General features: G+C 33.2%; 1 protein-coding gene across 1 annotated transcript in view; it reads right to left on the reverse strand.

The window, feature by feature from the left end:
• SPATA17 (spermatogenesis associated 17) overlaps positions 1–10,567 on the reverse strand; it is a 184,994-nt gene that overhangs the window by 92,548 nt on the left and 81,879 nt on the right. Inside the window, exon 6 of the mRNA XM_024739215.1 lies at positions 9,456–9,579. Within this exon, the coding sequence (XP_024594983.1) occupies positions 9,456–9,579 (124 nt within the window). The remainder of the gene's footprint in view (positions 1–9,455; positions 9,580–10,567) is intronic.

Consider the following 10,567-nt stretch of genomic DNA (forward strand, 5'->3'; position numbering starts at 1 on the left):
CTTTTTCTGCATCTATTGAGATGATCATATGGTTTTTATTCTTCAATTTGTTAATATGGTGTATCACATTGATTGATTTGCGTATATTGAAGAATCCTTGCATCCCTGGGATAAATCCCACTTGATCACGGTGCATGATCCTTTTAATGTGTTGTTGGATCCTGTTTGCTAGTATTTTGTTGAGGATTTTTGCATCTATATTTATCAGTGATATTGGTCTGTAATATTCTTTTTTCGTAGTATCTTTGTCTGGTTTTGGCATCAGAGTGATGGTGGCCTCATACAATGAGTTTGGCAGTGTTCCTTCCTCTGCAATTTTTTGGAAGAGTTTGAGAAGGATGGGTGTTAGCTCTTCTCTAAATGTTTGATAGAATTCACCTGTGAAGCCATCTGGTCCTGGACTTAATTGTTGGAAAATTTTTAATCACAGTTTCAATTTCAGTGCTTGTGATTGGTCTGTTCATATTTTCTATTTCTTCCTGATTCAGTCTTGGAAGGTTGTGCTTTTCTAAGAATTTGTCCATTTCTTCCAGGTTGTCCATTTTATTTTTCTGGCATAGAATTATTTGCAGTAGTCTTTTATGATGCTTTGTATTTCTGCGGTGTCTGTTGTAACTTCTCCTTTTTCATTTCTAATTTTATTCATTTGAGTCCTCTCCCTCTTTTTCTTGATGAGTCTGGCTAAAGGTTTAGCAATTTATCTTCTCAAAGAGCCAGCTTTTAGTTTTATTGATCTTTGCTATTGTTTTCTTTGTTTCTATTTCATTTATTTCTGCTCTGATCTTTATGATTTCTTTCCTTCTAATAACTTTGGGTTTTGTTTGTTCTTCTTCCTCTAATTCCTTTAGGTGTAAGGTTAGATGGTTTATTTGAGATTTTTCTTGTTTCTTGAAGTAGGCTTGTATTGCTAGAAACTTCCCTGTTAGAACTGCTTTTGCTGCACCCCATAGGTTTTGAATCGTTGTGTTTTCGTTGTCATTTGTCTCTAGGTATGTTTTGATTGCCTCTTTGATTTCTTCAGTTATCTGTTGGTTATTTAGTAATGTATTGTTTAGCCTCCATGTGTTTGTGTTTTTTACAATTTTTTCCCTGTAATTGATTTCTAATCTCATAGCATTGCAGTTGGAAAAGATGCTTGATATGATTGCAATTTTCTTAAGTTTACCAAGGCTTGATTTGTGACCCAGGATGTGATCTATCCTGGAGAATATTTTGTGTGCATGTGAAAAAGAAAGTGTAATCTGCTGTTTTTGGGTGGAGCGTCCTATAAATATCTATTAAATCTGTCTGGTCTATTGTGTCATTTAAAGCTTGTGTTTCCTTAATTTTCTGTCTGGATGATCTGTCCACTGGTGTAAGTGAGGTGTTAAAGTCCCCCACTATTACTGTGTTACTGTCGATTTCCTCTTTTATGGCTGTTATCAGTTGCCTTATGTATTGAGGTGCTCCTATGTTGGGTGCATATATTTATAATTGTTGTATCTTCTTGGATTGATCCTTTGATCATTATGTAGTGTCCTTCCTTGTCTCTTGTAACATTATTTTAAAGTCTATTTTATCTGATATAAGTACTGCTACTTCAGCTTTCCTTTGCTTTCCATTTGCATGGAATAATGTCATGCCGCTCCCTTGTGGCTTGTAGAGTCTCTGCTGAGAAATCAGCTCTTAACCTTATGGGAGTTCCCTTGTATGTTATTTGTCATTTTTCCCTTGTTGCTTTCAATAATTTTTCTTTGTCTTTAATTTTTGTCAGTTTGATGACTATGTATGTGTCTTGGCATGTTTTTCCTTGGGTTTATCCTGCCTTGGACTCTCTGCGCTTCCTGGACTCGGGTGGCCATTTCCTTTCCCATGTTAGGGAAGTTTTCAACTATAATCTCTGCAAATATTTTCTCAGGTACTTTCTCTCGCTCTTCTCCTTCTGGGACCCCTATAATGTGAATGCTGTTGCATTTAATGTCCCAGAGGTCTCTTAGGCTGTCTTCATTTCTTTTTATTCTTTTATCTTTATTCTGTTTGCGGCAGTGAATTCCACCATTCTTTCTTCCAGGTCACTTATCCATTCTTCTGGCTCAGTTATTCTGCTATTGATTCCTTCTAGTGTAGTTTTCATTTCAGTTATTGTACTGTTCATCTCTGTTTGTTTGTTCTTTAATTCTTCTAGGTGTTTGTTCTGTAATTCTTCTACGTCTTTGTTAAATATTTCTTGCATCTTCTAGATCTTTGCCTCCATTCTTTTTCCGAGGTCCTGGATCATCTTCACTATCATTATTCTGAATTCTTTTTCTGGAAGGTTGCCTATCTCCACTTCATTTAGTTGTTTTTCTGGGGTTTTATCTTGTTCCTTCATCTGGTACATAGTCCTCTACCTTTTCATTTTGTCTGTCCTTCTGTGAATGTGGTTTTCCTTCCACAGCCTGCAGAATTGTAGTTCTTCTTGTTTCTGCTGTCTGCCCTCTCTGAAATGATTTTTGCTCATTATAAAAAATGTTCTTTTTCTTGTATTTGTAACTTTGTATACTATCTTCTTAAAGGTGGATCCCCAAATTGTATAAACTTCAAGCCCCACAACACATGAATCAGCCCCAGGTCACATGTATAGGAGAGATTTACAGTGTGCTGGCTAAAGAAAAAAAAAATTAAATAACTTTTAAAATTTAGTATATTGAAAAGAAAAATATAAATAAGAAAAGTAGTTAGGCACTTTTCTACTTAAGTGGTCTCTCTTTTAATTAATTTTGATTTTACTTTTGCCTCTGTCTGCATTTTTCCCTCTATTTCTTTGATGCATGATTGTTAAATGATGGCAATGAGAGAAGTGTGGAAAAGGGATTCATTTTGGGGACACAACAAGATATTTTCTTTAACCAGTTCATCTGTCTCTTCAAAGAATACTGATAATGGATAATTTTATCCCTTTCATATATTACAGGATAATAAAAACTATAATTTTAAAGAGGAAAGAAATAAAATGTAAAAGTTAATAGCTAATTCACTCTACATGGTAGTTCAGTCCTTGGCCTTTTCTGAACAGAGACTGCCAATAGTAACAAATTATGTGATGATTATGTGATATGGATAGTTCACTTGGGACCAAGAACAAATGACCAGACTTCAGGACCTGCCTCTTAAACTACAGATCCAAAGATCATAGGTCAGAACTTTATTCACTACATAATCTTCCTGAAAGAATAAATCTTCCAAGTGTTCAGAGGAAAAATGAGTACCAAACAATAGCATTTTAGTCACCAGAAAGATAACTGCTACTTTACAGAATACTGTGGGGATAAATAAAATAAAAGTGCTTTGTGCTATTCACAGGAATGCACCATAGAAATCTACATTATGTTCTGGCTTGTTTCACTCATTTATATGCAGGCCCTAGTTTTTCTCTATCTTTGTACATGAACTCACTTAGAATCAGTTTCTTATAATACTAAACCATTTCAGAGAAAGTGTAAAAAGAGAGTTCAATGAATTGCAGGTAACTCAAGGAGCAGTACATAATCAGAATCCTGGTGCTTTCAAGAAGGATAACTGGATGGTGATAAACCTAGAGAGAGAGAGAGAGAGAGAGAGAGAGAGAGAGAGAGAGAGAGATCATCCTAGAAACTAGGAAGGAACAAAATTAATGTTTTGAAGTGAAAGAAGTGGTTTTATAATGATCAAGAGGTCTAAAATGAACCCAAGAGAGTCTTTATAGGGGTATGTTTTAATATCACACTTGAGTTTCCCAACCATTGCTGTGGTACACCATTGCCTAAGGACAATGCCTTATGAGAAGACTCCGCAAAGATACTTTCCAAATACACCATATATACGAAGACACATCACACACACACACACAAACACACAGAGGCAGATGCACCCTGAAAGGCTGCAGTTCTTCTGTTACTGCAGCACCTCAAATTAAAAGTGAGCAATCACATATTAAGTACTTAATATATGTAAGGCATAGGAACTTCCCACTTATGATACTGGAAAGATAGAGTTGAAAGCAATAAATGATTTGGAGGACTTACTATACTTCTTAATTTTTGCGTTTTTTCATCTTATAAGATTTATCTTGTAAAGATGTTGTCCATACCAACAGACTACCACTTAATTTTTGGTATATCAAATTTACTTTTTAAAATGAAGGGATTTTCCTTCTGTATACAAATGGGATTTCATATAATTTTCAAAACAAAGTAGCTGAAGCCATTTGTTTCTCTAAAAAATAAAGTAATTAAAAATAAAGTTTTGTCAATATTAATCAGAGTATGGAGCCTTTTTAAAGAATCATAAATAACTGAAAGTTGTTATCTCAGAGCTGATAAGAAAATTTTAACTACCCACTAAAGGAAAAACATTAAAAATCTATTATATAAAGATGACATGAAAAATATTTCCACAAAATATGTATTTTAATTAACTATATAATTTTTCATTTTAGTTTTAATTTGAATATGTATAAACTATTAAATTCCATAAATAAAATAAAATGTACATAGTTTTAATATACTGAGTTATAAGTATATCTTATATTTATTTATCCTTTTTATTGACATATTAAAATTAAAAAAAACAGGGTAACATTTCCACTAATCAGGAAACTATTAATGTGTGTAATTTTATATAATAACCTATATTTCTAAATATTAATTTTTCTGAATAGATCTTGAGTTTTACATTTGTATCTGCAACTTTGCTGATCTCCAAAAGGATACTTAAAAATTCTGGCAACATTTCAGAGGCAGTATCTTTTAATGAATCCAACAATAGGCCTTTGCATATATCTGCCAGTAGGTGGAGCAGACAACATAATTTACTACCCAAGAACAAGGACGAGGGAATGAAAGTCTGTTTATTTGGAATAAAACAAATCTGCAAATGAGATTTTCTTCAAAGGGAATATGTCCTATATGTGTTAGATTTAGTCTGACTGGTTACTGAATCAAAATAAATAACTATTAAATAATCAATCTTTGCAGAAAGATAAATTAAATTTACGAATGGAAGCAGAGTTTGCATTTTACTTATTCAAATCAACTAAAATTAGCTTTGTTTTCACAAAACTTTTACAGGGACAGAGACTTTTTGAAGTGTTCATTTAATAAGGGCGCTAAGCCAATCCTGTTTTACAGGTGATGGGGTGCATAACAAATAGTATTTTCTGGGAAATATAATTGACTAATCCTATTATGTCTGTAGCAACAAATTAACCTTATTACTACTAGTAAACGGTGATTGATTATTTATGCAAATAAGTTACCATGTTCAGCTTTCTGATTGAAATAAACATAAACAAAAGGTGCTTTAATATGACTTGAACTTTTTAATTAATAAAACCCTGAGGGGTCTATTAATTCACTCATTGCAATATTAGTTATTTACTTGTGTAATTCCTATTAATGCTAATATATTTGCTTGCATAAAAATGAGATAATTATTATCACTAAAAATTAGTAATAGATTTTAAGATGTACATGAGATTTATACTAAAAAAAGGCTTAAAACTGACTTTAAAACTATGCTGTCAGTATGTCACTATATCAGCATAATCATCCTAAAATTAATACATTAAAAAACACATGACTTCATTTATTATCTGTATATGAATTCACATATTCACAATTTTAGCTTACAAAAGTCTTCACCTTTTCTTATGCATTTATTTGTCTGAATTAATGTTTTATTTCAACTCATCTAAATTAAGCTATATTAGAACTATGAAAATTTAATATGAAAATTAGTATTCTAGAAACTACATTAACATCATTCCTAAATTATTGAGATCACCAATAAAAGTGTTTTTCTCCTGTCTAACAATGCTGTTAGAATTATTCTCTTTAAGCAGCTCAAGAAAACTTTTCTCATCCTCATCTACTTCTTATAAAAATTACTTAGGTTTGAATCGTTTTTCAGTAAATTTTAAAATATCTGCACAAATTGAGAGTTAAAACTTACACAAGCCTTTCAATATAAATCAATTCATCTTTTGCATTTATTTTGTACTTAAATGTGTATTTAATATAATTTGAAAACAAAACTCTAAAAACAAGCAATGCAATTAATCTATAAACATGTGACTTAAGAATATTTTTAAAACTGCAGCTTCATTTCTTCTCAATAGCCAAGTCGTTCTGAAAAAATCATTAACAATACTCGAAATGAAATATGTATCTTTCATTCTCTGACTCTTGCTTAGGTTTGGAAAAGTATTTAAAGATTTTTATTAAAATAAAATAGTAAATGGAATCAGCAAAACCATAAATATAGCTTGTTAATTTCAGTGAGACTGCCTATGTAAGCTGTAACAGAAAGTTGGCAATTTCCTTCCAGGCCCCCCCAAAGATTGTCTGGCATTAGACTGAAATTAGATGGAATGCTTCTTGTGGTTAAGGAGCATAATATACATTTGTATGACCTGATCCTAGTCCTAGCACAGTAGCAGAAAGATTGTAGGGACTCAAAAATATGTTATTTGGAGTAATTAACTGATGAATTTTAAAGTTAAGATTTATATTCACTCTATTTAGTAAATATCAGTGTTGCATATTTTTGTGTAGGTGAAGTTGATTTATAATTGTACCTTTAATATCAGTTTTAAAATTCGACTTTTTAATTTCATGATGAAAAGCACTAATTTAAAGCTAAGTAAAGCAAATCTGGTGGATATAAGGAACAAAACATTTAAAATTTCCAGTACCATCCTGTTAGTACAAGCAATCCCCTGACCCAAGTAAACAGATGAGACAAGGATGATGCCACTATTCTACTTTATCATGAAAGAAAGAAAAGGAAGGAAGGAAGGAAGGAAGGAAGGGAGGAAGGATGGAAGGGAGGGAGGGAGGGAGGGAGAAAAGAAAGAAAGGAAAAAGAAAGCCTCCCTCAGGAACAAAAGTGTGCCCATAGTTTCAAAGGGCTGTCCCTTTTATCTCTAGTTAATTGTGATCGAATATTAAAGACCACTGTGACAAAATACACCAACTTGCAAGATTCAAATGAAAACCCCTGACATTTTAATAATATTCCTCTTCAAGGGAGATGATTTAAAAACATCATTTCCTCTGTATTGCCCTCAGGTCTGTGAAGCCAGGTGTGAAATGTAGGGTAGGCAACACCATTATGAAGATTTCTAACTAATTTTCTTTAATAACTAAAGAAAAGCAAAGAAAGGAAATGAGAAAATGAATGCTTCCAACAGCTAAGACAAATTGAAGAACACGAAAATCTTAGTTTATCCTTGACAGGTTAAATTCTAATAATATGATTGTTATCATTTACTGAATGTTCTCTAAGGGCCTGGCAATATTTTAAATACATTACATTTAGTCCTCACTATGTTCTCTCAAGGTGCAGAGTGAAACAGAGGCTCAGACAATTCTAGGTAATCTCCTAATACCTTACCCTAAGTGAGAGAGCTTGCATGCCAATTTAGCTCTGACTGATGTAAATGTTCACACTCTTTCTACTGTACCATAGCGCCTCAAAAAAGAAACATTTTATTGGATGCCAGGAAGTTCTGGGGACAAGTGACCACTAAACTAAAATTTATATACACTGATATTACTAGCAGCCAACATGGGATAAACAGGAGAAAAATGAGATACTGCACTGACAGCTTGCATTGTTAATACAAACATACCTAAAACATAACGGCAATATTGCTTGAATATTCGTTAAGGTCCATGAGCCAAGTCACATGGTCAGGTTTGCGAAATAATTTGTTAAACCAGGCACTTAAATACAAAACCGAAATGAAATCAAAATACTTTAAAAAATAATGTATATAAAATATCTATCATACTCCCTGACACATGGTAAGCACTCCGTGGATATGTGTTATTATTTTTATTAGTGAAACATCCAAGTTTTTATGGTCTTTCTAAATTATTCCACTATACACCCAATAACTAAATAACTCTGGATAAAACAGAATTAACAGACGTTTCAGTTAAATCTGATTTCACCTTTTTTAGGGTTGCTTGCTCTACCACACTACCAATCGTAAGTATAAACCACGCAATTAGAGCTCAGATTAAGTTTCAAAGTATAAAGAGAGTTCAAAGTTATCATAGAAGACACTGTCCCCAAGAATTATTACTAGGTTTAAAGAATTACAGCAGATATTTATAGCCCCCCTCAGTTTCATCAAAATTGAAATTACTAGTAACTAAAGTTCGAAAAAAATGTTTTGCTAAAAAGAATCCTTGATCTGTAATTCTATATCTTTAAAATGTAGCCCACTAATCAAACGACTAAAACATTTACATTGTTATGGATTTTATAATAAAAAGTGAAAATACTTTTACCTTTTATTTTTAAAGCTCTCTTTAAATTATTACCTAAGCATATTTAGAGTTGAAAGACCTCAGTTTGAATACCAGAGCTATTACTAGTAGTTTTGTGCCTATGACCAGTCACATAATTATCTGAGTTTCAGTTTCCCTGCCTGTTAAATAAAGACAATTCAGCTACCCAAATCCAAGTAAATATTACGATAATCATCATTATTGTCATTTCAACTACCAAATAGAAGCTAGAGGTACAGGAGGCCTGTTTTCCAAACTTACATGGCCAGCCCACTACTTAATATGGTTTCAACTTTGGATGCCTCTAAGGAAGACATTCAGTCTCAGCTCTCACCCTCTCCCACTGGGACTTCACTTGCCCCTCCCTGTCAGAAGACATCTGCATATGCGACTCAGCTAGAACTCTAAGACTGGACTTGAAGTCCAGGAGAAAGAATAAAAACCAAGAAATTGCTAGTTTCCAGCCTCAAGCTCAAGTAACAAAACACATCTCATCCCCCAAATTCATGCTTTTTTTTTTTCATGCCTTTTTTTAATCGTATTTCTTTGTGAGCAGAATATTCGACATGCAAGTTTTTTTTTCTCTTAGCAACCATGATGAGATCTGAAGCAGTAAAATCTTCCCACGTATCAGAAAAGAAATTTCTAAGTACTCCAAATCCCACACTTATATTTCTATACGAAGATGCAACTGCTCAAGCAGTATGTTTAAAAGCTATACATGAAAACTTGCCTCGGAATTTATTAGATTAATAGAATAGAAAGGATGCAAGAATGGTTTTAATCTCAACATTCGCTCAATTAACAGAGAAAATATGAAAGTGACCTCAGCTTAACAACTTCTTAGTTCTTGATCAATTCACAACACAACGATAAGCCACTCAGGCTGGATTTGGAAAGGAAGGTTATGCCCTTCGTGGTGGATCGCAGTGCTGACTTGGACCTTTCTGCCAGCCTCGCCCGGCTGCCTCTATGAAGCTGCTGTCAGACCAGCCGGGGTGCCTGCGTGCACCTACACAGCAGCACGGAATTGAACTCGAAGTAGTGTCTTTGTGATATCTTTTCAACAAGTCATGTCCCATTCAGCCTGCTAGTTTATCTCTGTCAGTCTGGGTGCCCAAGTGGCTTCCGTGAGCTGTCAGGGACAGGTAGACCAACCTGCTTTGTGCTGAGGAGGTAATGCATCTTTCGGGCTTGGTAATCTCTTTTCTTCTCCTCCCTTTCCAGGTCGGCCTTCTTCTCTTCCCTTTCTTTCATCTCTGCAAACTCCTCCAGAGCCTTCCTGCAGGAATCAGTTTGCGGTTATTCATGATACGAAAAATCTGCTAACCTTTTAATTCTTTCACTGATGAGAATCAAGTAAGTTTTTGAGGGGTAACCATTGTCCACATCCATCAAAATCAGTGGTGGAATCGAGCTTACTGGCACATTCTAGGGGAATCTTTGCAATCTTTAAAAAGCATTTAAGTGATTGTTCAGTGGTGAAATTTTGAAAATCAAGTATCTACATATTATAATCAGTTCAATAGCTGAGGAACAGTATCAAATGCAAAGTAAGTTAATTACTATGCTATCATTTTCTTTGGCTATTTTGGACTTAGTTAAATATCCTAAGAAAACATCTGGGCTATTGATTTCCTTTAAATTTGGTATTTACCAAGTTCTCATTGTTTACTTTACACACTAACAGGCTAATTTAAAAAGTGTGATGGGTTTTTACACATATACTTAATTTATTCTAAGTTTACTTCGGTTAAACAGTTTAAATAATATCAACAAGATTACATATATTATCCTGTACTTGAAAGGTTGACATTTTGTTCAATTATATCAATAATTAGAATAAAAGCCAAATTGGGTGCATAAGTTCACAACTTTCTAAGTATAATAAATTCCATTAAAATAATGAAATTTTCATCACTTATGTATATGTATTTAAAAAATTTAAACAAAAAAATCACCTCTTAAAATATACTTTGTGACAAATACCTGCTAAATAGAATATTATCAAATTATGGAAGAATAAATCCTTTATTTTCATAGAACAAGTTTAACCACTCATGCTAAAATGTTTTGAAATTGTACTTTATGCTTTTAAAAAACAGATATGTAACTTAGTGTCTAGTTCTATAAGTAAAATTTTAAGTAAAGCATCTGGGCACATACCTCAAAGATAGCAGGGGAAAGTAGAGGGGAGAATTCCAAAAATTAAAAAAAAAAAAAAAAAAAAAAATTCTCATATTTTCTTCAATGACTGGAAATATTTTTTT

This window comes from Neophocaena asiaeorientalis, unplaced genomic scaffold, assembly GCF_003031525.2.
Source record: "Neophocaena asiaeorientalis asiaeorientalis breed wild unplaced genomic scaffold, Neophocaena_asiaeorientalis_V1.1 scaffold477, whole genome shotgun sequence".
Lineage (NCBI taxonomy): Eukaryota > Metazoa > Chordata > Mammalia > Artiodactyla > Phocoenidae > Neophocaena > Neophocaena asiaeorientalis.